General features: G+C 40.5%; 2 protein-coding genes across 5 annotated transcripts in view; both read left to right on the top strand.

Annotated features, from left to right (window-relative positions):
* LOC308078573 (nipped-B-like protein B) overlaps positions 1–2928 on the top strand; it is a 39213-nt gene extending 36285 nt beyond the window's left edge. For all 4 annotated transcript variants that reach the window (XM_080419785.1, XM_080419786.1, XM_080419783.1 and 1 more), the window contains exon 47: positions 145–2928. In XM_080419785.1, coding sequence (XP_080275911.1) covers positions 145–504 — 360 coding nt within the window. In that variant the 3' untranslated portion in view covers positions 505–2928. The remainder of the gene's footprint in view (positions 1–144) is intronic.
* A 1191-nt stretch (positions 2929–4119) lies between these two features.
* LOC308077810 (nuclear pore complex protein Nup155-like) lies at positions 4120–27756 on the top strand. Its single transcript, XM_080418754.1, has 33 exons — positions 4120–4267; positions 5737–5906; positions 6312–6449; positions 6623–6719; positions 6830–6900; positions 8548–8640; positions 8788–9051; positions 9146–9219; positions 9701–9792; positions 9886–9983; positions 10098–10265; positions 10358–10458; positions 10551–10721; positions 12195–12305; positions 12405–12499; positions 12981–13066; positions 13206–13347; positions 13512–13578; positions 13740–13855; positions 14762–14865; positions 15256–15389; positions 16248–16439; positions 17348–17486; positions 18424–18559; positions 18657–18810; positions 19688–19947; positions 20326–20455; positions 21035–21148; positions 21781–21901; positions 23118–23228; positions 24534–24670; positions 24946–25052; positions 25612–27756. Exons 2-33 carry the CDS (start codon positions 5765–5767, stop codon positions 25748–25750), a joined length of 4104 nt encoding a protein of 1367 aa, XP_080274880.1. The 5' UTR covers positions 4120–4267; positions 5737–5764; the 3' UTR covers positions 25751–27756.
* Positions 27757–27967: the final 211 nt, after the last annotated feature.

Genomic DNA, 27967 nt, shown 5'->3' with positions numbered 1-27967 from the left:
GTCCATTTGGGACCCTTTGGTGGTCCCTGGACCTGACGTTGAGAACCAGTTGATTACAGCTCCTGGTCTCTGGGTGGAGAGCAATAGTTTGCAGGGATGTTTTAATGATTATCAGTACTAAAACTCTGCCCATCATCTCCACAGCGTCGTCCAAAAAAAGGTGGAAAATCCCCAGAAGCATCTGGTCACATGAATGCGAAAGTGGAGGCTAGGGATGTTATCGCCATCTGCTGCTCAAAGGTCAAAGAGCGGCCACAGATCGCCAGGGTCATCAGGAAGACCAGCACTGGCTATAGTATACACTGGATGGCTGGGTCTTACTCTGGCCCCTGGGCCGAGGCAAAGAAGCGGGACGGTCGCAAAAAGGTGCCTTGGGTGGATACTATCAAGGAGTCAGACATAATCTACAAGAAAATAGCCTTGACAAGTGGACACAAGCTCACAAACGGAGTGGTACAAACTTTACGGGCACTGTATGCAGCCAAGGAGGGGAAGTCCCATTAATCGACCCAAGTTAGTCAGAAAACATTTGCAGCCAACTTAAAGATGGATATGATGATATTGGATCTAATATTTTCCAAACGGGGAGTTTCATTAAAGTTGCATTGTGGAAAAAGTGGCCCCTACTGATAAATGAGGGGAATTACAATAATAAGCCATTGTATCCAAATAATCCAGCTCTCCCCTTCAACTGCAGAAGTTCCTCCAGGCTCCCCATCCCTGGTCTATCAAAGCAATACTGCACAGGCACCCAACAGACTACGTGTATGGCTGTCAAAGCAAGACAAATCGAACAACTCGGCTAGTACTGGCAGTTTCAGTTTGTTATTTCAGGTGACGAGGGTGGTAGTTAGAATGGAGCTTAGTGAAAGTTCAGTCGGGAAGGCTTATTGAACCACTCAGTTAAGACCAACACCTTCTGTCACACCTCTAGCCAATCTCAAAAGATACCTGGCCTTATACGGTATAGTATATTCACCCTAGCTTAATCTCTGTCTGGCATGTTGCTGCTGCCGTCTGACCTATGTTTACATGCACACCAAAAACCAGATTGCTGTGAGGAATTTAGGCAGGAAATTGGATGCCTTTACATTCATTAATCTGAGTACTCTAATCTCACAAAATCACATCCACACCACAGGAGCAGCAAAATACATGACAGAAACATTAAAAAACTATCCGGTTACATATGGTTAAGGCTATAGTTTGTTTACACCGTTTCCATGCCTCTGCAAAAAGAGGTTTTGTAAATAATTAGATTAAACTGTAGTAATAGGAGGAGCCAGAGGCTTTTGACCTTACTGGACTCTGTCTAAGATTGCATAGTGTGGATAAGTGGAAGGATCTGAACCGCTTGTGATGTTTATTTTGTGTTTATTTGAGGAAAACAGTTCTTTCCCATGGATGCAAATTTAGGTGCTTGTTCGAATAAACCGCCTTAGTCAGTTGGAGACCTTCTTGAATGTCACCATTGCAAAAGTCACATCCATCCATCCACATATTGAACCATTTCAGCTGGAGTATCAACAAAACCGGCTTACATTTCTGTTAGATTTTAATTAAAGCTATTTTTTTTCCTTTTTCAAATCCATAATCCTCATCTCTCCTGATTGAAATGTATATAGCAATGTAATATGGTTAGCCTGTACCTTTTTGCACAGATATTGGTTCGCTGTAACGGCCCATTCATCAAAAGTGCTGTTAGAAGCAGGTCCACCGTGTGTTTCTTGCTCATGCCCAGGGCAAAATGATTGCCAAAGTAGCGTCACACGACAGACCAAACAATATTTTTGCATTATAGTTGTTTTCAACCACTGTCAAGGAAAATTAGGAAGATAAAAAAATAACAAGCTTTTATGTGATTCACAAATACTATATACAGTTTTCACAAATATGTATTTTTGACAAATTATTACAGCGGATTATTTAGAGGTTTGAGGGCCCTTTGACCTTGATCCAGGGCCTGGGACAAAATTGCAATACAATTTTGTCCCCCCCTCTGTTGGTGGCCCTGGTTAGAAATAATCTTATGCTGGAAAATCTGCCATAACACAGTAGTGGGAAGTATGGGGGGAGGTGAGCAGACCTTAAAGAGTGAGGGAGGACAATAAATGAGAGGAGCTCAGAAGGGGGGAGCCTGGTCTTAACCCATTTAGAGATTCTAAAAATGGCTTCTAAATCCTGACCTAAGATTTCTGGAAAAACATCAAATTTGTATTTAAAATGACACCCGGCTTGAAAGGTATAACAATGTAGAGGTGTTCCAGGTCTAAACGGTTCTTTAGAAGGAGGGGAAACTAAAACATTGACTGTGAAGTCTCAATAAATCAAAAACATTTGCACAATGCAGCTTTAAAACAAGAAGTGCAAGGACCTAACGGGGAGGATATTGTGCACAATGGTCAATGATAGAATCCGATTCAGGAAAATAAAGTTATGCAGGAACAAAAGACAGACACACAAATGAGAAATGTTTTGGAAAACATTGTTTGGGAGTGTGTTTGCTGTTGTGCAGCAACTTGGTTGTTAGATTTTTACTCCCACTGTATCATAGTTTAACTAGAAAAAAATGTTTATACCTCTCACAAAGTTCTGTAAAATGAAACTGAATGTTGGAAATTAGTCTGTTGATGTTCTTAATAAAGTGTTCTTGGAGTTTAAACTAGCACCGGATGGTTCTTCAGTTTAGCCTAGTCCCAGCAACTTGAAACTTCAATTTTGTCCTGTTTTACTTCATTTTATTTACCTCTGCTGTATAATGGAGTCACTTTGATATAATTTATTCTGTAAAAAGCAATGCAGTATCTGTGCCTGTATACAGGGATATTTCTTTTGGTTTTGATATTCAACAGGTCACCCCACAAGGAGATAAGGGATCCCCAGCACTTCTGGTGGAGCAAATACAATAAACTTTTTTTACTTCTGTTTGTTACTTGTCTTGTTTGGATTTGAGTTTCAAAATGCATAATGTAGCACATTATCACATCCTTTTGTTTTCTTTTTCTAGGGATCATGACCAAACAAGATTTACATAAGATGCAAATAGGGACAGACTTGTAGATTATACACTCAGTATAATGTTAACCAGATAGCATCAAGCTAGCTTTATTGTGAGTAGATTTACCATTTGCATACCCTGTAGCAAATAGGCTAGTATCTCAGTGGCATTCTATCCCAAGAGTAGAAAAAGTATGATGCGCCACAAAAGATGGAATAGTAAGATAATATGCAAAAACTCCCAATATAAAAATACATTTTACAAGGATTTTTAGTCAGACACTCGACACTAGATGTTATGCATCAGTTTGCAGAGCAGTACCAACTGCATGTTCACTACATAGCCTACTGGTGTACTTCATTTACACTGAATAAAAACGGTGCAGTGCACAATTAACATGATTGAGCTCTGTTTATTTAAACAAATAGTATAAAGGTTGCAAAATAGTTAAGATATGCGCAATATGTGTGCAGGATAAAAACAAAGTATACAGCATAAAGCCTCAAATATTTTGTACATGGTGAGTACAGTAAGTACAGTGTACAGTGTTCAGCTGACCCGGGTCCGAATCCGACCGAGGCCCTTTGCTGCATGTCCTTCCCCATCTTTCTCTCCTGACTTTTCCTGTCTTTATGAGTATGACAATACATTAATTTGCTTGGTTGGAAACCAGTGGTGGAAAAAGTACTGAAATGTTTGAAAAAAGCAGATCTACAAGCTCACTGTAGATCAGCTATTTTCAAATAGCCTAGGTATAAAATAGGGCTAAAGTGGTTAATGTATGTTTTATAATGTAATATATTTATATCTGCAAAGTAACTGCTAACTAAAGTTTTCAAATAATTGTAGTGGAGAAAAAGTACAATATTTGCCTCTTGAGTTGTAGTGGAGTAGAAAAAAGTATAAACAATTGGAAATACCCCGATAAAGTAAAAGTACCTCAAAATTGTACCTAAGTACAGTACTTGTAACCCTTATCACTTAATTGTACAACAGTATTGGTGTTCCTTCTGTGACCGGTAGGAGGCAGCAGTGCTCTATAGCCACATGCAGGCGTGCGTCTATCCTCACCGGAAATACGTCATCTGCTCATCCTCTGTCATCTTTCAACTGTGCTGTGGTGAAGTGCATGAGGTTGTTGGCGGGCTGCTAGTCTGAGCTGGTTGTTTATTTCTAGACAATATTATTTTTTATATTCATATCGGTGTCCTGGGAAACCAACTCTACAGCCACATCGGCGAGAAACACGCGACATATATTTTAATACAGGTACTCAGGTTTATTTTCAAACACTTCAATAATACTTACTAACTACATGCTAACTAGCATGTAGCTAGCGTTTCGGTTTAGTAATGTTGTTAGTGTTGTTGTTAATTAATGGTCCTTCTTGTACAACTAACCGCTCGAGTTACTTAAGAGTTTAGTCACTTGTCTGTTTTGTGTCAGTTTTTGCAACGGCATCCTCGTGTTTTATGTTAAGGGAAGACATTGGTAATATTATCTGATAGGTAACCACTGTCAACCTGAGCGAAAAGTGTCAAAGAATAGCGGAAATAGCAGATCTATACAAGCTCTGCTCACGATAGTCACATCGCAATTGTGGGCTTGTAGATCACACATTTTTAGCCTGGCTTGTTTATTAAATCTGGCTTTTTACTATTTTCTTGTTTATACTTTTGTTTTTTTGATGTGTGTGTGTATATATATATATATATATATATATATATATATATATATACACATATATACACTTGTATTTTATATACATGCTTTTATTTCCACTATTTATGCTCAACACTTGGAGTTGCATATTGTTGATGTCAGGCAGAAACTTTGTATCTCCTTATTTAAACTTTTTATGTTTTTGTTTTTTTCCTAAATTGATTCCCTGCTTCATCGTACAAGAGTGTTGTACACAATTAGTGAAAATAGAAGATCTACAAGCTCATGACACATTGTGAGCCTGTAGATCAGCTATTTTCACTATTTAACTTTCAAAATAATAAAAGGAACATGCATTTCTAGCCCTATTATGACTTTGCTATTACATACATTTCATGACATTCCAGATACACAGCCATAGATCACCTCCATCATGCCCTCTCAGGTAGGAGATTCATTGTGGTGCTGCGTGTGTACTCATGCAATAATTCATTGCTGCGACTTGGGAGTCAGATATTGTGCTCCAGTTTCATATACATTTGAATTTTGAATTTGAAAACGTGTTTAGTAAAAAAGAACTCTTTTCCACCATCTTCACACAGATAACATTCTTCAAAATGATTGTAGGACTGAACAAATGAAAGCGATGAATTACCCCGCACCAATCGCAACGCACCTGTCAATTGTGTGCCCCATGCCTGCTCACCAAAGGAAGTTTTCATTTGTTCATTCCTGCAATCTTTGCGGGGCAGAGAATGTTGTCTTTGTGTAGCTCGTGGAAAAGTGGAGATATTTTACTAAACACGTTTTCTGCCACAACTTTCAAATGGATATGAAACTAGAGGACAATATCTGACTCCAATTCGCAGTAATCAATTAATATTGTAATTTAAATGCCGCCACAACGGGAGGGCATGGGAGTGATCTATGGAATACATGAAATGTATGTAATATCACAGTCATTCTAGGGCTAACACGTTTCCACCCGACAGCGACGATATGATGTATGACACTTACACTTAATTGACATATAGAGCTTAAGTGGATTAACTTCTACTTTGATGTGTCTCATACAGTGGTGGTGGTGGTGGTAGCATCGTCATCATGCCGTCCAGCGTTGGACCCAGCAGCCCAGCTGCTGCGCTCGCCGAGGCGCTGGAGAGCTCTGGTCGGCTCATTGACCGACACCTGCAAGAGGACCGCTGCTTTCCCGATCTGTCAGAGCTGCTGTCGGTTCCCTCTCACAGTAAGTGATGACATTTCATGCACAGTAGAACAGATCACCCCAGTTTGATATGCATAGACCACTGAGTCCCGTTTGATACAACTTTTTTCTTTGGGACACTAATCTTCGCCATAAAATCCTCCATTAATCTAACTCAGAGAGTGCACAAATATTTGTACTCTCTGAGTTACAAACCCACAAGGGTCCATTTGGTTCCTACTAGCATCCATTTAGTTGGTGAGCCCATGAAACCCCCTCAAGGACCCATGGAAGTCCCTGGACTCACGTTGAGAACCAATGTATTAGTAGAAGTATCAATAACACTGTGCTTCATTGTCAAATCTGTTGCTGTAGCCTACTGTACATCAGTGACTATGACAATAATTGACATCGCGTATTACTGTTATTTTGTTCCTTTCCTTGCAGATATGCCATCACTTTCTGGAATGTCAGACATGGACTATCCACTCCAGGGCCCGGGGCTACTTAGTGTGCCAAACCTCCCAGAGCTTAGTGCAGTCCGCAGGGTACCCTTACCTCCTGAACTGGTGGAGCAATTCAGCCGTATCCTTTGTCAAAGCAAACTAATTGGGTTGTGCATTGATACCTGCCATACATACGTACACAAATGTATATTTGTGTTTCTCTTTTGTTTTATTTTGTTTTTTTGTTAGATTTCCTCTCATACAAAATGATGTGCCCAAGATATTTGCATTCATCTTAACTAAGCTTTATAGATATGCAGTGTAATTGCATGATGGGAGTCTTTCCTGAGATAAGTCGAGCGTGGCTCACCATAGACAATGACATCTTCATGTGGAACTATGAAGATGGGTGCGTACTGCGTACATTTACATTTTAAGCAGTTGCCTTGTTAAACCATTACAGAGACCAGTAAGGAATATAAAATGTATGTATTGACATTTTGAACATTTTCTTTGCAGTGGTGATGTGGCATATTTTGATGGTCTCATTGAAACCATCCTGTCAGTGGGTCTCGTGAAACCAAAGCCAGGTAGACATAACGCTTCATTTTAAACCACTAAAATTGGTTGATGTATTCTATTTAGAGATGCACCGATACAGGTTTTTTCAATTCCGATATATCAATTAGGATATTTTTCGATATCCGATATATATGCCGATATCCGAGCAAAACTTTAAATACAAAAAAAATGCATTACCTTTCAATTAAAGACATTTATTACTGAATATTTTAAAGCAGAGGTCTTCAACAGGGGGTCCGCGACCCCTAGGGGGTCCGCGGAGGTACTGCAGGGGGTCCGCGAAATTGTTGTTTGATTAAACAATATTTTTGTTTGAAAAAAAAAAAAAACTTTTTTCAATTTGTCTTTAACACATCCACTGCCAAGGGCTAATCTCATAATGTACTCACCAGTGCCAAGGTGTTTTTGTTGTTTTTTTGTTTTTTTCATGTCGCCATAGATCTTGTTAAAATCCTTAAGATTGAGCGCTACACAGTCTGTTTACATCCGCGCGATCTCCCTGTATCTCCCAGTGAAAACCACGTGTCAAACGGGGCATCCATGTTTGAGTTAGAGCGGATTACGTTAAACAGTGAAATGCGAGGAGAAAAAACTACAGGAAGAGAATTGAGTTTCAGTTTCGTCTGTAGAACGAGGGCGGGCGTGATCGTGAAAACCGGATCCCAAATAATTCTATTTCCTGTCATCAAACCGGAAACGGAAGTGGATCAAAAAAAATCCGAAAGTGCACCCGGACCGCGCATGCGCGAAAAGACCGCAGCCCGTAGGGCTACGGTCTCGGCGCTTAACAGTTGGATTTAACGGCCCGTAGGGCTACGGTCTTGGCAGTTAATGTGTTAAACATAACATGAATCCATAGCAAACAGATAAATGGAGGCACAATGCACAATAACATGGTATGTTTATACATATTTTGTAGAGAATTTTTATTTTGCACACCTACTGGGGCAGGTGCGTAGGAGCAGGCAATATAAAACACAATTTTATACATAAATATACAATATATGTGGTAGCCCCCCCCTACCCTACGAGGTAGGGGGTCCCTGCTCTATCTCCCCATCAGTTTGGGGGTCCCTGGCCTGAAAAGGTTGAAGACCACTGTTTTAAAGTACAATAACAGTAGAAAAAAAACAAATGCACTATGATCTATCACCAAAAGAAAATACCTACAAATAATAAATTAAAACAATGTGCATACTTAGCTGCTTCTTAAAATTGTATTAACACATTGACTGCCAGAATTATTGCATATTTTTTTAGCCAGTGCCAGAGTTTTTCATTGGAAAAAAAAAAAAGGAGCCGAAATACAGCATTTTTAAGTTTTAAGTTAACAAGGAGGTGGATAGGAGTCTAGATATTCAACTAATCATATCTCCTTGGTCTTTGGGTGAAATTGGAAAAAAAAAACTTTTTTTTTCACTTCACGTAGATCTACGCGATTGGCACGTGGCGGCTTTAAAGCGGTTCGCGTAGATCTACGTGATTGGCAGTCAATGTGTTAAACACAAAAAAAAAAGATATATATATATATATTTTTTTTTGATATCCGATACGTGAAATAAGTCATATCGGTAGCCGATACCGATACGGTATCGGTATCGGTGCAACTCTAATTCTATTGGAGTCCCCATTAAGATTTCCTTTTTTCTTCTCAGGGATTTTCCAGCCTAACATCCACTATCTCTTAGTGCTAGCCACTCCAGTGGATGTGGTTATCCTTGGACTCAGTTTCCCTAAAGGCCATACAGGTGAGAACTCCCACAACCAGACCTGTGCACCGAAATATTAGTTATTTTGTGTGATGTTGTTGATGCGGTTAGTTTACCCACAGTGTCCTCTTAGCCCATGTACCTACTGCATTGGAGTGTCCCGACCTTTCTCATTTTCTCTTATAGGGTTGAATGACAGCATGTCTGGTGGGATGCAACTGCTGCCGGACCCACTCTACTCCATACCAACAGACAATACCCACATCCTGGCCATTGCCTCCACAGACCACGGACGCATCTTCATGGCAGGCAAGGACGGCTGCCTGTATGAGATTGCGTACCAGGCCGAGGCAGGCTGGTTTAGCCAGCGATGCCAAAAAATCAACCACTCCAAAAGCAGCCTATCCTTTCTTGTTCCCTCCATGGTCCAGTTCTGGTTCTCAGAAGATGGTAAGGAAAGCGCTTCAAATTCAAATGATGAGGGAAATGTCTCTGGTCCAATACAGCGTTTTATAATGCAGACACATGCTGTTGTGTTCAACAGACCCCATTATGCAGATAGCCATTGACAACTCCCGCAACACACTCTTCACACGCTCAGAGAAAGGAGTCCTACAGGTGAATTTATTGGATGTTGTGTCACTATTTAAACTGCTAACGTGTGTCTCCAGCCCCATTTGGAACCTCTCCCTACGCTATATAGCTCTGAGATGAGGTGCCACTGTACCGGCAGTGGTAGAGTCCGTCCAAACGGTCTGTGGATCACCTTTTTTGCCACATCGTATCCAAAAAGTAAAGGTAGTCCCCAAAACCTACAGATGTTTGAGGATTTAGCGGAAAGTAAACTTTTTAGGACAGGGTTGAATTTTTTTTTTTATCGCTTATTTAGTCGGCAGGTGCCAGTACTGCTCCCGGTGTGGCTACAGTGGGACCTCATCTCGGAGCTATATAGCGGAGGGAGAGGTTCCAATTGGGGATAACGTGTCTCTTGTGAAATTGAAGTGTATCAGAAATGTATATTTGTTACTCCTGATCTTAAAATTCTTGAAAGGATTCATCCTTTACCTTTTGGTTAAGTTGATGTTTGTTTGTATTTCAGGTATATGACCTAGGTGCTGATGGCATGGGCATGAGTCGTGTGGCATGTATGTCACAGAGTTACATTGTGGGTGCAGCTGGAAACATTGCCAGGTAAGTCTAGGTTTGTCAAGTGTAAACATATTTTTCCAGCATATCTGTGTTGGATATCTGTTCAATCCTTTTTCACGTCTTCTCCAATTACAGGACAATTGATCGTTCTGTCTTCAAACCTATTGTCCAGATCTCTGTGATTGACAGATCTGAGTCTTCAGACTGTCACCTGCTTGCCATTACTCACGCAGGTAAGGAAACCGAGTGATGTGTATTGTTAATTTCACAATGTAAAAAATGTGGTTGATGTGTAATTTTGTATTATTGACATACTAATACCTTTTTATTAATACAAATGTTTTTAGGTGTGCGTCTCTACTTCAGCACCACACAATTTACCCCGCCACAACTGAAGCATATTGCTGCGAGACCCAGCCTTCTTGCCTTGGTGCATGTCCGTCTTCCACCGGGGTTTTCTGCATCTTCAACCCTGCAGAAGCCTGCAAAGGTCCACAAGGCTCTACATAGCAAAGGTATTACACTGTCTTTGCTCTTATCTCCTGTCGAATACAAGTCAAGTGGTCACATCTGATTGTAATACATTGATTTTTTTTTATCCTTGAAGGAGTTCTACTAATGGCTGCATCTGAGACAGAGGATAGCGACATCCTGTGGTGCATCAACCATGACTCTTTCCCCTTCAAGAAACCCCTGATGGAGACGCAGGTAGAAGCTTATGTTTGATGCAGTACACTCATATTTTGCATTTATGTGCCATGGGATGTTCTTAATGTTCTATAAATTGTATTGTGTTGTAGATGATGTCCAATGTAGACGGTCATTCCTGGGCACTCTGCGCTATTAATGAGGAGAGGCCCACCAAGGGCTCCACGCCGCTGAACAAAGACCTGGTCCCCATTACGGACTCACCTGTGGTTGTTGAACAACACAATATCCCTCCACAAAGATTTGTCCTTCTGTCTGCTAAGGTCAGTATGCAATACTTTTACTTGAAAGGTGTGTTCAGTAGAGCCATAGTAATAATAGTGATGTACTACAGAATGCAGTTATACTTTTTAAAAGGCTTTATGTTTGGATCAAATAGTTCAGGTGACTATGACACTGTAGTTTGTAAGTACTGTAGCTATGGCAAGGTTTGTTTCTGGAGCTTAGGAATACTTCTGCCTCACCTATCAGTCCAAATGTGGTTATTTGAGACTGAACATATGTTGAGAACTGTCAACTTCTATGAGTTTGTTTTTTCTTAAATGAGGCTTTATTATATATTTGAAGTAAATATGCCCCCATCACAAATTGAGTGAATAATCATACAAAGATGCAACTTTAGAATTCATACTACAGTTTACATGTAAAGTAAAATGGGCTGTGTCAAACTACTATTAACACGTTTGTGTCTATCACCGTCCCGGCATTGTGAATGGACATTAAAGCAATCATTTCCACCTAGGCTTACAGTGGCAACTGTGAGCTGTAAGCTACAGTAATAGAAAAACAAGTAATACTCCTTTGGGTGCATCTGGCATAGTACACTTTCTGTCACTTAAAACAGTTAATCGTATTTTTGTTGCTGACATATTTCTTGCAGGATCAACGCTATTTTCTCTTCTAGAACACTTATTTATAAATAAAAAACATACAGCATTAGTTTGAAATCTGCTGTGCTGAAGTCAAATGCTTACAATTGTCTTGACATGACACAAATGTTGTGGATTATTTATGATTTCTTGTCGGACCTCTTTTGTTGAAAGTTGATGGATGACACTTTATCGCGTGGTAGGCTTCCTGCTTGATAGCTGTCAGTTTCCCATCAGTTATTACTGGGTGGGAGGGGCCGCACCAGTGAGGTTCTTTCGCAACTCTCACACACAGCTGTCAGACAGACATTCAAGGGAGACGTACCCATGATTATTTGTACTAGTTGTGTAGCTCGATAAAAATAAAACAAGGGGATAAAGACTGAGTTAAGACAAGATTTTATGTGCTTGGACATTAACATTCGTAATTTGGAGGTTGGTTCGTTAAGACATTTTAATGTGCATTGTGGTATTAAAATAACATTCATTTGCACTGTCTATTTACATGTCTGCGATTGCCGATTCACATGCATCCCATAAGCCGGAGGGAGAGGAGTGTTTTAATTGCCTAGTTAGTAGCAGGATGCTTCTCCCATAGCTAGGAAGTTCAATTGCGCTGCAATTATACATGGGGGTAAAAAATACATGAAAAATATTCAGGAATTGAGGTCCTTGGACTGCTGTCAATATGACGACGAATCGGCCTAGTAGTTTGCAAGATCAGCTGCAGAAGGTCACTCACACAAACAGACGGGCGAATGCATGATCTCCTTCTTGCAGAGATAAAGATTTGTCGGTCTGTTTGAAGCAGTTGATTAAATTTACTGCCATAATTCGCCTAAATGTATATTATTTCCTGTACTGTAGGGTAGTCACATCTTCCATAAGCTACGTCCGGTTGACCAGCTGCGCCACCTCTTGGTTAGCGGTGCTGGAGGAGAAGGTGAAGAAATTGAACGATTCTTCAAGCTGCACAGGGTAAGATAGCAATTTTGTACATCATCAGATTATACACAAACAAATGTGCATCACACTTTATTCAAGTATCATACGCTTGATTCTTCACTCTGTTTTCAGGAGGAGCAAGCATGTGCCACAGCTTTGATCCTGGCTTGTTCTAATGCTGCTTGTGACAGAGAAGTTTCAGTGTGGGCCACCAGAGCCTTCTTCAGGTCAGTGTTGTGTTTACTCTCCCATGCAGTTGCCGCCACAGATGGGATTATAAAATGCAGTAAATACAAAATGCTCTGCATGTAAGAAAATGTGGATAGAACAGTGATGTTTTAAACATGGTAGACGTTGGAGTGCAGTGGTTTAGATGCCTAACGTGCTTGTTAAAATGTGATGGGCAAAGAATCCATTCAAGTTAACGTAATAAATGTTGTGCCTAAGCCTTAATCTTTAGCTACTTGGCAAGAAAGCATCACCTGTTGGTAATTCCAAGTGGTTATTGGTAATGTTAACTTACAACAGAACAATAGTTTTGATAGTTGAAACGCCCTCTAGTGGACCGAAGGTACACAACAACCTATGCTATAGCCTAAGTATGCCCAATAGGCATTGTGGATATTATGTACCTATCGTGTACATCATAATATGCTAAATTTGGGCATTAAAAATCTAATGCCGTGAACTTTTTCATTGCTTTATTAGATATGGAGGAGAAGCACAGATGAGATTCCCCTCAGCCATCACATCTCCAAGCAATGTTGGACCCATGTTTAGTTCTCCTTTACCAGGTAAATATCTCAACCCTGGTATGATCAGTATGATGGCAAACGGGACGTAAAATTGGCTGGAGGGGAGCTTTAAGCCCAGCCTTACCTTTTCATAATTACTTTTTTGTAACCCTCTAAGCCGTTCTCATTCTTTCCGTAGGTGTTTTACCAATGACACCTTTTGTGGCTGCGACCCCCATACCTTCTGGTGCTGCCGCTATTGCTTCGATGTCAGCTGGCCCTGAGGTGGTCTTCTCAGGAAAACACAATGGCATCAGCGTCTACTTCACCCGTATTCTGGGGTCAGTTGTGTAACTGAACTGCAATGTCTGCACTGATTTGGCACATTGGCATGAATTAAATATGGTATCTGGGTCATAATTTACTAGTGCTCTTCACTTCATCTTTGTTGGAACCATTAGTGCTGGTGTATGTTCACAATGCAGATGCTGAATAATTTTTACAGGAGTATCTGGGATGGGAGCCTTGCTGTTGAGAAGACAATTAACAAAGGGAATCAGACTATGACTATTGTAAGTACCATAATAATGAGATTATGTGTCGAGATCGACATTTGTATAGCCCTTAATCACATTTATGTTCTCAAAGTTAAATTGCAGTGTTGTCCAAGATTTTAACAATGGTGGTAATGGTTGCAAATCAATGTTTTGTTCCCCCTCCCTTCCTTTGCCAGCTGGAGAGCAGTGTTGGCCCTTCTGGTCTGGAGTCAGTCCTTCTGGAGTTAAAGGGTCTGCAGGAATTCCTTGATAAGAACTCCCAATTCAGCCCCTCAGCTTTGGGAGCAGCCAGGTAACGGAGTTCATGAGGAAGTTGCATGCAAGGCTATATAATAATAATAATATCTAAAATTTATATAGCGCTTTTCTGAGTACCCAAAGACGCATTACATGGGGGCATGAGAAAACGACAAAAACAACTTTAATAGGGGAAAAAACACTAAGACTAAGGAATAAAAACAGTGGAAAGAAGATATACAACTACTCTCTGTAAAATGTACAACATGCTAGTCTGTCCTTAGTGTGCCACTCATTGTGTTGCATTTTAATTTGATACCGTTTTGTTTCTTAATGTTAAATGATATAATCCTTTGAGAAAAAGGTTTCCAATGTAGTAATGTAGCTTTTTTGTCAGCTTGTGTTCTGAGAACCAGTAGTAGATACACCAGGAATGTAAACAAAGATTATGCAAAGCAAAAAGGTTTTCACTAAGCTCCTATTCTTTTTTTTTTTCACTGTTTTGTTTATTTCAAGATTCAGAGAAATAGACAAGAATATGCAGAGTCAATATCAAAAGTAAAAATATATAAAGATAAATAAATTGTACAATCTTACTCCAAGCTCCTATTCTAAAATGTGTACAGTACACCCACGGCCACCCATGGCTACTTTTACTTACTTTTGAAATAATTTCTCTGAGGAATCTGAACCCAAGCAAAGGGGATATCTGCACAAACCACACTTTTGTCAGTATAATTTCACTGCACTACATGTGATTATCAGTATGTGGGATCTACCACGCGCCAGTAGGAAAAGAGAAATGCTGTCCACACACTTAAAGCAACATTCCATTTAATAGGCTTAGCTTTCAGTCAATAGGCTGATTTGGCATTTAATGGAAGTGCACGTACAGCAATCTCTCCTGTCCTATTTTTCTACTGGGGTTTTGTGGGTAACATGTTTTTCTGTTGGCTGACAGTTTCAGCTCCCCTGCCAACCTGCAACAGAGGCTGCTGGGTTTCATGCGCCCTGATGGAGCCAGCTCACAGCAAGTACAGCAGGAACTCCAGAGGAAATTTCACAGTGAGTGATGGGCATCATACATTGCAGTATGTTGTGTGTGTGAGGGGGGGAGGGTTTCATCTGCCATACTGCAGTGGTGATCTGATCTCCCACATTCTATCCTGACCTGCACTACTAAAAACTACTCCATGGTAGTTTCTGTGGATGTACGAACAAAATACTTACGTTGTCTCTTTTTTCATCTTGTGGTTCAATCAATCGCTCACTGGCGCTTTGTCATAATGTGTATAAAATAAATGTGGACTGACACAAGTTTATCTCCAGTGTGTGATGCATGGTTTTATAGCTTAGGTACAACCTGATAAGGGTTATTTTACTTTTACCCACACCCCTTTCGTTATTTGATTCTGTCTTTCTATCTCTCTTTCCGTCTCTATCTGTCATATTCAGCGGAGGCACAGGTCTATGAGAAAATGTCCCTGCAGGGTATCCAGCAGCTGGTTCATCGTTCTTGTCAGACACTGGCCCTTTGGAAGCTTCTCTGTGACCATCAGTTCAGCCTCATTATCTCAGAGCTCCCCAAGGTATTACATGTTCTCACTCGGACACACGTATGCTCACTTAACTGCAGGATGAGTGGAGTACGCGTACATACCCTCTTTTTGGTGTTCATGCCCTGGCTTAGCTTGGAGTGTAAATCCTCATATTTATACATCCAAGAAATTAGCATAAAATGTGAGCCCTGGTGTGTGTGTGTGTGTGTGTGTGTGTGTGTACACTAGGTCTGTCGCAGTTAGGGATTTTCTCAACACTGCAGTTTTCAGTATAACTGACACTGTTTTTGTGCCTATGACTTGATTTTGGCTTATCCTCCTTTAGGAAACTGAAATGAACGTGTGATGAAGCAGTCTGCCGAGTCACTTGTCGCGCACTGTGCTCCCTCTCTGAGGATCTGCGTCAATAAATCTCATCATTGCATTGTCATAATTTCAGTGTACAATTTATTTTTAGTTCCTTAGGTTCATTTCTGTTTTGCAGAAAGCTCGGACCGAATCAAGACAACGAAATGTATTAACGTGAATTTCCACGGAATTTTGAAAATTGTGGGAGATTATAATAATATGTATGAACTGTTAAGAAATGTTAAGAATTTATAATGGCTTTTCAGTCGACATCATTTCTTCTTAGCAAAGAATCATGGCCCTTTCTTCCAAGTGTGAGTGAGTGTACCACATGCACATTTACAAACGGGGTTAACAGCTAAATTCACAGCAGAACTGTATCTAAATTAATGTTATGAATAGAAATGCCTGTGCAGTAAGTTTCATCGACAGCATTGGCTGGAAACTGAAAGACTCTTGGCGCTGTCCCTCAAAGACAACCAGTGGAGGAGAGGAGGCTTGAGTTTGTTCTTAAATGTTGTGTGTTTGTGTGTTTTGTAGGAGTTCCAGGAGCAGATGAAGGGAGTGAGTTTTAAGGATGTGGTGATTCGGGGTAAAGAGCTTACAGGAGCTCTCATCACAGCGCTTATTAACGTTTACATCAAAGACAGTGCCTCCGTGGATGCAGTCAGTAATCACCTCAGGGATATCTGTCCCTTACTGTACAGCAGTGATGACAGCGTGTGCTCTAAGGTAAGTACATGTCTCCATACCCAGGGGACACAGTCAGACACACATTAGCACACATAACTGTATGCTTTAACTTCATGACAGTCACTGTTTTTCAAGTGTCCATTTTTATCACCCTTATTAAATACAGGGTTCTTACAGTCAAGGAAAAAAAAGGTGCTATTTCCAGGCCCTGGTAAAGTGATAATTTTGGTTCCGTTTTGGAAAGGTCGTGGAAATCTGTCTTAGCACATTCACTGCCAGGGGTTTTCTAAAACGGGCTGTAGCTTCTGCCAGCATTTTTAAGCATTCTGACTAATCTTTCAAGAACCACAGAATATTTATCTCCACTATGATCGATCCCCTGACAGTTGCTAATCACGGAGGGTTTCACTGTGCTTCCATGAAAAAAGAAATATGTCATCGCGACCTCCCGTTCGCTTGTTATACGCCGTCGAAAATAGCATGTTTCGCCAAAAATGCATAGTAAAACACAGGAGCCGAGATACAGAATATTTCCCAATTACTTTAACCAGGAAGTGAATGGAGCTGTAAATCTTTGGATCACGTTCTCTCCTGGTTCTGTGTGAAAAACGGAGAAATGACAGAGATCGAGAGGCGGCTGTACGCATACACACTACCCATCACCTGACAGCAGGATCTCCATCAAGATAGAGAGCAATCACAAGGATGACACTAAGCCTAAAAGTTGTTCATGCCGGCATTGATTTCACTGGAAAGTGACGAGCTCTGAGCTGTGTAAACCGCCTCCACCCACTCACGCCGTACCCTGGAGATCGTTTGGATCGTCTATCACCGATTTTTGAGTGGCCATGAATCGCAATATGAAAATAGAGGGGATCGCCCAAGCCTAGTACAGTATGAACCCTGTAAACTCTGGTTTCCATTTCCTCTTGCTCCCTCCTTCACAGGCTAATGAGTTGCTGCAGTGCTCTCGGCAGATTCAGAACAAGGCAGATAAAGAGAGAACCCTGAGAGAGTCACTACGACTGTACCAGCAGATCAGCCACCACACAGACCTGCCCCTGGTCTGTTCTCAGTACAGGCAGGGTAGGAAAACAAACACACACACACACACACACACACACACACACACACACACACACACACACACACACACACACCACTGCTATTTTTGCTCATGTACTGTAATTGGTATGTATAATAATCATGCTCCTTCTAATCTAGATCCTTCTATCTTGTAAGCTTGTATGTATTGGTTCAATGCCTCTTTTGTATTATCTTGGCTACTGCAACACTTGAGGGAGATTTCACTTTATAACACTTCAGGGATAATTTCCCCCTCTCACACTTTCGTGTGCACCCCAGACAGTTTTTAAGTTGCTTGCTTCAATATTTGATATTCAATTGAGCAAAACCCCCCAATCCATTACATGCCAACACCAAACCCCCCGTTGTTCTCATTAAACACACAGCCCTGCTTCTCATGACTGATATTATCCTTCTGATGAATGTATCGACCTTCATTTTTTTAATTTTAAATGTCCGTTAGAAACAGAACTCGGCCTGCACAAGAATCACTCTCACATGATCAGCCTGCAAATTAGCCGGCTCTTTCTCCCTCTTCCTGTGTATCCCGGACTCTAATTTATAGGGCGCAACAATGCCACGATCAAAAACATAATGTCCCTTGTAATCACGACATCTTCCCACATCAGAAGACACACGATTACATACACCTACTTCTGCATTAGTAAAGGAAAGCAACAAAACAGTGTAAAATATTAGGATGGTTAAATAACTATTCGAAAAATGATGGTCGACGTTCGTTAGAAGGAAAATATCAGTCACGAGAAGCTGGGACGTGTGTTTACAATGAGTCTAACATGGAGTCGGATGTTGCACAGGAAAATCAAGTATCAAACACAAATATCTAAATACTGAAGCAAGCATCCTGGAGTGTGCAAGTGTGAAAATGACCCCAGAAGTGAAATCCCCCTTTAAATCTTCCCCCAAATTCCCTCAGTCCGTTTCTACGAGGGAGTCCTGGAGTTGTGCCTCACGGCAGCAGACAAGAAGGATCCCCAACGTCTGGGACCCCACTTCTATAAGAACGGGGAGCCAGAGGAGGACAGAGCTGGACAGATGGCATGCCAGGAAAGGTAACACGGCAAACAGTTGAATAATTAGCTTTGTATTAACTATGGCACTTATAGTAGCGGATTGCTACTAATAACCCTTTTACTCTCTCTCTCTTAGATTGTCATGTTATAAATGCATCACAGATACCATGCAGGAACTGGTGAACCAGAGCAAGGCTGCCCCTCAGTCTCCTAGTGTCCCCAAGCAGCCTGGACCACCAGTTCTGACATCTGACCCCAATATGCTGAGTAACGAGGATGCCACTGCCCATGTGAGTACAAAAAAATAAGAAATAAAATGAAATGTATGTCTGGCTAAAATGGAGCATGAGTTACTGCTACAGTATGTACACAAGGTTTCTGTTATGCCTTATTTTGCACATTTGTATACACTTCTTGTTCTTTCTCTACCTTTAATGTGTTATGCTGATCTTGCCAGTGCTGAAGGCTTTTTTTTAAATGTTGTAGCACAGTATTTTTTGAGTACCTCGCGTACATGCATTTCACCGCTTGTACCTGTATGAGTAGTCACAAATAAACCTTTGTTCTTGAGCTTTTTCTGCTTGGGACATCAAAGCAAAGTCTAGTCTCCCTGGGATCCATATTCACAAAAATAATAATAATGAAAATAAGTTAGCTTTGTTGCTGCTACAAAGCTAACTTAAGCTAAAGCCATCAGTTGGTTAGCTAGTGGATATGTTCTGAATATTTGACATTGACCCTAAAGCCCCCTTCACGTGACAAGTATCAGGCACCCAGTGTACTGTGGAGTCCTACACATAATAAGCGATAACTTGATTGGGAGTAGAGAGAGTGGGAGAATAAACAAAGACACCACCTATACTGGTACCATTAGAACAGTACATGATGTACCTTGTTTTAAATGCTAGTAGCCCCATCTGAATTCTGATATTGCATCGTTACTTTATGAGGTTGTGGTATTATATTAATGTTGTGTTTTAGAGTTCAGGGAACTCAGGGACACATAAATAAGTTTCTTTAGATCAGATTTTCCCCTCGCTGCTCATCTCTTCTTGCCCACATTGTAAAAAAAAAAGCGTGTACAAATGGACACTCTTGAGAGTTACAGAAATTCGGGCGTAATAGATCCGCATGAATAATGTATCTCATGATGTTTTGTTTTTGTAGTTTGAACAGATGCTAGGTCTGGCCCAGAGGTCTCAGGATGAGCTGTTTCACATAGCCCTCTACAACTGGCTGATCCAGGCTGACCTTACTGATAAGCTGCTGGAGGTGAACTCTCCATTCCTGGAGGAACACCTGATGCACATGATAAAGCAAGACCAGAATAAGGTTCGCAACATGGACCTCTTGTGGCGTTACTACGAGAAGAGCCGCAGCTTTGGAAAGGCAGCCCATGTGCTGGCACGCCTTGCCGACATGTACAGGTTTGGCACAGTCTCATATGTTAACCACTTAAACTGTATACTTAATTGACCAGGTTCTCAGGCCCCCTTCCTTTTTTTCCCTGCTGTACACTAAATATCTTCTCCAAAAATTACCCATTTACAAGCGCACAACACATCGAGTTGAGTTCATGAGCTTTGTAGCGAGCTTGTTGTGAGCTTGTAGATCTATTTTTGGTGAAGAGAACTGGTTTAGAGGGAAAAGGAGTGGACCAAGTGTGACCCCTGGGGGAACCCGGTCAATGGAGTATGTAGGGTTTAAGTGGGTAATGCTTGAAAGCAGAAATTGTGTAAAATATAACGTAAAGCCCAGGAAAGGTGAATTTATTTGCTTGTATGTTTCTCTGTGTTACCGTGCAGCACTGAGATCTCCCTGCAGCAGCGGTTAGAGTACATTTCTAGAGCCATCCTGTCTGCCAAGAGCTCCTCCTGCATCATCGCCCAGGGGGCTGATGGAGAGTTCCTTCATGAGCTTGAAGAAAAGATGGAGGTATGCAGGGGCGCATAGAGACCACACTACTGGACATCTCCACCAGTGGTTCCCAAATTCTTTCATGTCATGTCAATATGTATTTCGTAACCTAACTATTTATGTAGTTAAAATGTTTCAAACATATTTAGTTTTTAAACATTTTTCAAGATAAAAAAAACAACCACACAGCTCTCTACAAGCTCACAGTGCGTCGCATCACGGCACATTGTGAGCTTGTCATCGACTATTTGACAATAGCCAATGTATATTGGGTTAAAGTTGTTAAACTGATACCAATAATTGATACTATTAACCCAAGGACACCTGGCAGTCCCCAAACCCCACTTCTGAGAACCACTGATCTAAACATCCGCAGACTGTGAAATTAAACATCAGCATTTGTTCAAGACGGCGCGGGTAAAGTTCCTTTTAAACTTGGGCAAGGTTTCAGCTTGATCTGAGATTAGCTCTGGACATAGACGGATAGACAGACAGACCCTCTTCTAGACAGCTAAACTCCTGCAGAGCCACACCGTAAATAAGTCTTAGTTCAAGACGGTAACTGGTAGTCTGTTCCATTATGTTCCCTGTTCCTAGGTGGTGCGTATCCAAGTACAGATCCAGGACACATTGTCCAGACAGTATTCCCAACATCCCTCAGTGAAGAATGCCATTTCACAGTTGGACTCAGAACTTCTGGATATCACTAAGGTGAGGTGACACATGGATTGAAAGAGTAAAAACTAAACGTATGCATGCACTTTTTATGAAGTCTGTCTTTCATGGACCTTTATGTGTACCTGTTACCTTAACGTATCTTGGTTGCTTGTTACTAATTCTCCCCTGTGGGATCAACACAATACAAATGTATTTATACTAATATTTGATCAATAGGGAGGGATACAGGTCCAGTGGGCACCTAAACCTTGTGGGCACCTCAACGTTAAATTGGCAGTTCTTTCCTAAATGTAAAAAAATATATATATAATGTAATAATAATTCATTATCAGACCTTCATCATCAGACATTATCAACTTCTTGTTTATCCCCAAAATGACTGGATATCACAGGTTTTGTAGCATCGGTAGAAATATTGTGCCTTCTAAATGTCTTAAAAAAATTCTTACCGTATATGCATTTGGCCCCTCATTTGTAAAATAAATGTCGATATAAAATGTATAATTTACATTTTAAATTTATGAAAAATATTTTAAGAAAATTGTGTCCTCAGGGGCCCACTGTTCCGGTTACCAATATAAATAAGTCTAGTGCTGTGTATTCCTTAATAACCTTTTTCAAATGAGGAAATGGTCATAAACATTATACTGTGTTCTTCGTTGTAGCTCTATGGAGAGTTTGCTGACCATTTTAAGTTGTCAGAGTGCAAGCTGGCCATCATTCATTGTGCTGGACACTCGGACCCAATTCTAGTGCACTCACTGTGGCAGGAGATCATGGAGAAAGGCATGTATAATCTCTTAAAGTGCGCTTTCGCCGATTTTGTTTTGTGAATCTCATTATTCTGTTGCCAAGTCATTTTATTTAGGCATAGGCTTTGGGAAGAAGAACTCTGTATTCCTTGATGATTGACATATTTGACTGTATGGAGACAACGCCAGCCACCATCTACAGTAGCATCACTTGCAGTCTGTGATAAATGCCCCTTGATAGTGTGACGTTCAGTTAATCCACATTCAGTTATTCCACCTCTGAACTCCTTTGGCTGAATCTGCCAACCATTCCAGGATATATCCTGAACATTACATTTATAATTCAAGTCAGTGGGCATTCCGCAGTATATGTGGAGAGCCGCGTTTCTATTTTCTGCTCGGATCCAGTCTAGAGGTCCGCCTACTGTATCCGGCAATTTGCAAACACATACAGGCTCGCACACAGACTGTTTCTGAATCCTCTCTAAACTGGATGGCTAGCAAAGTGCAGAGTGAGTAACCGCGAGCCAGGAAAAAAATAAGCAAAAGATAAAATAAATAAATGTGTGTGTGTCAAACTAACCTTTGTATGTTCAGGGCCAGCCCGAACTCATACCTACAGTATCTATCTATACCTAAATAAAGTGTCATTTCTATGCTATTTTGTAAAGCACGACTGATTATAAATGGTGCATTTATATAGTGCTTTTATCCAAAGCACTTTACATAGATTTTGCATTACATCCACCCATTCACACACACATTCACACACCGATGGCAGAGGAAACCATGCAAGGCACCAACCTGCTCATCGGGAGCAATTAGGGGTTCAGCGTCTTGCTCAAGGACACTTCGACACTAACTCTGGTATATAATATATCTGTTATATCTGCCGTCATTTGACTGTATCGGCATTGCCATTTATGCAGCCTATTCTTCGGGGACACATTGCCTGCGACGTGTGTTGTACATTGTAAGCTTCTAGATAGGCTATTTAAAAGAGATTTAAATAAAGTTATATTTGTGTATTTTATTTGTTTGCTTGTTCATTGTATAATTAAAGTTAAATTATAATTGTTGTATAATTGTTTTCATATGTTCTCAAATCTAAGTTTTTCAAATTGTTTTTTTTAATTATGTGTAATCTGTGGTCTAGTACTGTCCACAACTTTGAGCGGCATCGGACCCCAGAATCTGGCATCGGTCCGGCTCTGCATCATGTGTCATCATGTGCGTATCCTGTGTTTCAGAGCTGGCTGACAGTGTAGCCATGAGTCCTGCAGACAGAATGAGGGCCCTCAATTTAAAACTGGTGTCGCTAGGAAAGATCTATGCTGGAACTCCCAGATACTTTCCTCTTGGTAAGTATTCATACACAATCACACACCTAGTTTTGGCTAGTTCGAGTTGCATCTAATAAAGATCTGCTTTAAGTCTTCTGTGTTACCTATGGGACTGAAAATTAATTGGGACTTCAGAATCATTTTAGCTAGAAAGAATTTCCAAATATTCGTTCTAAATTAATTGCCAACATAATTGGTCCAAAGATTAAGCATCACTGTTATCCTGTGTATGTAAATCCAGGAAATGCCATCTGGTGAAAGTTGCATTGATTGTAGTTGATAATCTCTGCATGTAAAATCATATTTTTTCAGTGAGTCTGTTATTTACACCAACACTGTTCTCGTGAAATAGTTTTGCACGTAGACGTGAAGCATTTATGAAGATCACTATGTCCATTTATATTAGCCAAATGGGACGACTACCCCAGGCAGTTACTCCCACACAACACTTAACTAAAACACCCACATGCTGCCAGCAGCAGATTAACATGATAGTGGATTGAAAGTGAATACACTTCTTATCAGCTCCGTGTGCACATATGATGATGTGCAGTGACTCATATATTTGGCAATAAAGTGGCAAAGTTGCATTCCCATTACTTGGTGATACTTCAGGCCACAAACAAACTCAATCTCTTGCAATAAATTTGTGTTGCTTCAAAGTAGCAGAGTTGTATATAAGGATCCCAATGCTCCATCATGTTTTTATTGTCTCCGCCAGGCCGTAAGGCATGGCGAGAGAGTATGTTTTACCCCCTGTCCGTCCGTCCGTGTGTGTGTCCGTGTGTCCGTCCGTCCGTCTGTCACCAGCTAATCTCTGGCACCGTTGGCCCGGTCGCTGCGAAACTGTGCACACACACTCCCTGGATGCCAATTCAGAACATTTGCAGGATTGCTCCGTTTTGAACTAAATGCCTCAAATTATGCACTCAGCTTGCGATTTCCGTGAAATTTTACACCCACTAGGCTGAGGAAGAAATGCCACCCCTTTCACATTGGCCTGTTATAGCGCCACCAGCAGGTCTAATTTAGCTAAACACATTTTTGGAACAAAATGCCTCAAATCATGAATGCAGTGTCCGATTGTCGTGAAAGGCCTAAGAAGAAACGGGCACCCTCTTCACAATGGCCTATTATAGCGCCACCAGGAGGCCACAATAACCTACCTGACCTGGCGGAGACCTGTGCTCCGAGGAGCACTTTTTCTAGTTTAAATTATATTTTCAGTGGTGAGACCTGTCTGCTGTAGTAAACATGTCACTATGGTATGTCTCTATTTCTATACTGTACATTGCCAAAAATTATCTGTCTTGTGTTCCTTAGAATTCCTAGTGAAGTTTTTGGAGCAGGAGGTGTGTAAGCTGAACTGGGACGTGGGCTTTGTCACACACACCATGCAGGAGATTGGAGTACAGTTGCCTCGCCTCCTGGAAGTCTATGACCAACTCTCCAAAACACGGGTACATCTGTCAAATAATCAAGTCATTAAATAGTATTAGATTATAGGGCTGGGCGATATGGACACAATCACATATCACAATAACTTTGACCAAATACCTCAATATTATGACGATATCATATTTTGACAAAACAATATTTGTTTACTTATTAGCATATACTGTAACAAGACAATATCTGGTGTCATATCACAATATTGATATAATATTGATCTAATGCCCAGCCCTACATTAAATTGTCTCATGTGGCATCATCATCTCTGACCCTTCATTTTTAGGATCCCTGTTGGCAACGCCTTAAGAAGCCCCTCCACCTGATTGAGTGTATCCATGTGCTTCTCTCAGGATATGTGGATGACCCCAGTACAGTACCCACATATGACAGGTACTCATCACTCTCAAAATCGCCAAAAACCTACAGAAGGAGCCACCTACATTACATGGCAGATAGGAAATCACTTCCCATCTAAAATAATTAGTCATGACTACTCATTTGGCTGCTAATGTGTTAAAAGAAGCTGTAGTTCTAATTCTCCTTTTTTTTAATGAAGGCATAACCAGTTAAAGAGAGCAACAGTTATAGAGAGAGTTGCTGCTTTACCATCATGTGTTTGAAACAAGTTATGTTTATAACGGTCTCCATTTGAGGAGTGTTATGTTCTCATCAAATAGATCCCACAGCTCCCTAATTGCCATGGATTTTCTTTCCTTTTTCCTCTTTTTTCCTCTAACTTGGTTAATAACCACTTTCAGTGATGTTGCGCGTCTCAGAGGCATATTCTTCCAAAAGAATGCATTGAACTTAATATCGATGTGTCTGGGAGACGCACAATGTTATGTCCCAAAACAAACATCTACCGTCAAATCACCATTTAGTTATGCCGTTCCTGCTTCAACAAAGGCATGTTGCCAATTTCCTAATCGATTGACTTATTCTATTGCAGACGGCGATTCACCAACGTGTGTCTTGACAACATCTGTGGTTACCTGGTGGAGCTGCAGGGTCTCAGCCCAAACTCTGCCTTGCAACAAAACATTGGCAACTTCAAATCCTTGCAGGCCAAGCTGGAGAAACTTCACTGAGGTTCTGTGCAACTATGAATACACCATCAAGGACAAAATGATAGACCACTGGAGCGTACACAGTTGGCATACATTAAACAGAACATTAACCACAATAAAAATCCAACCCTTTCCCATCATGTCACACACATTGTCAATCGGTGTTCATTATATACGTGCACGGTTCCCTTTCACAGAGGTTCCTGGTATTCAATAGACTCCTGTTATGAGAACTGGTGTTAATGGCTGTTTTTGCAGTTAATCTCTAAATTGAGTCATTCTGCATTCAATGTGCTCAACAGCTGTTGGGCTTTTGAGAAATATTGTGCCTCAATACACCCTGAACACGTTGACATAATAAGAAAAGCACAAAGTTAAAACCCAATTTTTTTTTTGTACCGTGAAACCGCGATTTTTATCTCATTCAGCCACTACTAACAGGGCTGCTGTTTAGCACGTTGAATGCAAAAGGGCTCATTTTCAAGTCGAGACCCCATAGCCCAGATGGACGGTCCGTTGGGCAGTGACGCCATAATGGACTAGTTGATTGTTTGCTGTGTCTCCAACCAGTTAGATATTACAGTATACAGGGCAGGCATAAACATTACTCAACCCTTAGACGTAAAATATATTGTTTGGTCAGACCAGAGAATTTTACAATCAGGAATAAGGTTAATATAGACTATTAGGAAATGAGACACACTTTGGTGCAGAACAATAGGTCCAAGCGTCAGTCTATATTCATCCAAAACAGAGTATTCTTTTCCTCATTGTTCGCGTTGTTGTAAAGCAATATTATACATTTATGATAATAGCTGCATTGTTCAGTTTGTGTTTGCTAGCGGCCATAGTCATTGGCATAGTCACAGATGACTCCAGATCCCATAGTCTGGATGGTTGGACGCTCATGCCGTGGTTGATTGGTTGGTTGTCGGGAAGACATTGGGAAGATTGATTACCATATTTTACAGCATATTGCAATATGCAATATTAAATTGCATATAGTCATGGACGCTTGGCTTTACAGTGCAGTAATATGCAACAAGCTAGTTGGAAAATCATATCCCCATCTTTTTCTCTCCCCAAAACAGGCTTTTTTTCTTCAGCCTCTTTTTCTGGCTGTGATAAGTGGCTGTCAGAATACACTACAGTAAAATCTCCTGTCAGACCAATACCTCACTGGTGTTGGGTTTGGCTGCTGTAGTGGAAACGTTTTGTAACTTATTTGTGTATACATTTATTGTACGTCTAATCACTGCAATGATATTTCTTAGAAAGAATGATACTGCTGGCTGGAAATAGCTTTTTTTTTCCCCCAGACATTGGTGATTGTAAAAGACAGACAATTGCAAATGTATTTGACACTTTCACAGATAAATATAGAATTGAGAATTTAAACTAATTGTACTTGATATTTGGATTTGAATGCATTAGTTGAATCTAGAGTTAAATATTATTGGCAAAGAAACTGTATACTTTTTTCCTGACTCAGTTTAATTTGTTCTGCTTACTCAAGATTGCCTCTGTTCTTCCACGTTTATCTGATCACATCGATACCTTCATTTTGTTGAGCTTAGTAGGCTCTGTGCATAACTGTAGTTAGTCCCAGATTTCCAGAAGGTGGCATACCCATTTCCTGTAGATTTTTCTCTAGCTTTGTTTGATTGGCTCTGCAGCAGATTTTAACCTGGAAAAAAACATTTTCACATCACGCTATTTGCGTTTTAAATCTGCTGCTAAGCCAATGAAACCGAAGCTATGGGAAAATGAACCTAAGCAGGTATGCCACCTTCTCGAAACTCGGGACAGTTATGCACAGATAACAAATTGTGATCAAGTGTTTTCAGAGAGAAAATATAAACTAAATTCAGTTGTTACATATGGTGCTTTTCAAATTGTATACAGAGAACTTTGGTCAGCAGTGATTGTTTTTTTAATTAAAGGCGTTTTTTTACAAAGAAATTTTTGGCATTGTTTTTACTTTATCAATGTGTATTAAAAACAAACAAAATTTATTATAAAACCTACCTCATTGTGTTCATTCAAATCTGTCCGTGTAAATAGCCAGTCAGCCGGTCGGTCAGCTGTGAACAAAATGTGTATCCAGTCACAGACAAAGGACTATTTTGCATATTTTCCCAAATGCTTATCAACAGGAAGCATATTTTCTGTGTTCATAATTGTACTTAATATCCTTGGTGTTTGTTGACGTAATTTTGTTTAATTGAAGATAATTAT

Source organism: Gymnoscopelus braueri (genome assembly GCF_963280865.1).
Source record: "Gymnoscopelus braueri genome assembly, chromosome: 22".
Taxonomy (NCBI): Eukaryota; Metazoa; Chordata; class Actinopteri; order Myctophiformes; family Myctophidae; genus Gymnoscopelus; species Gymnoscopelus braueri.
Note: the sequence above shows the minus strand (reverse complement) of the source record. Positions and strands in the feature narration are given on the sequence as shown.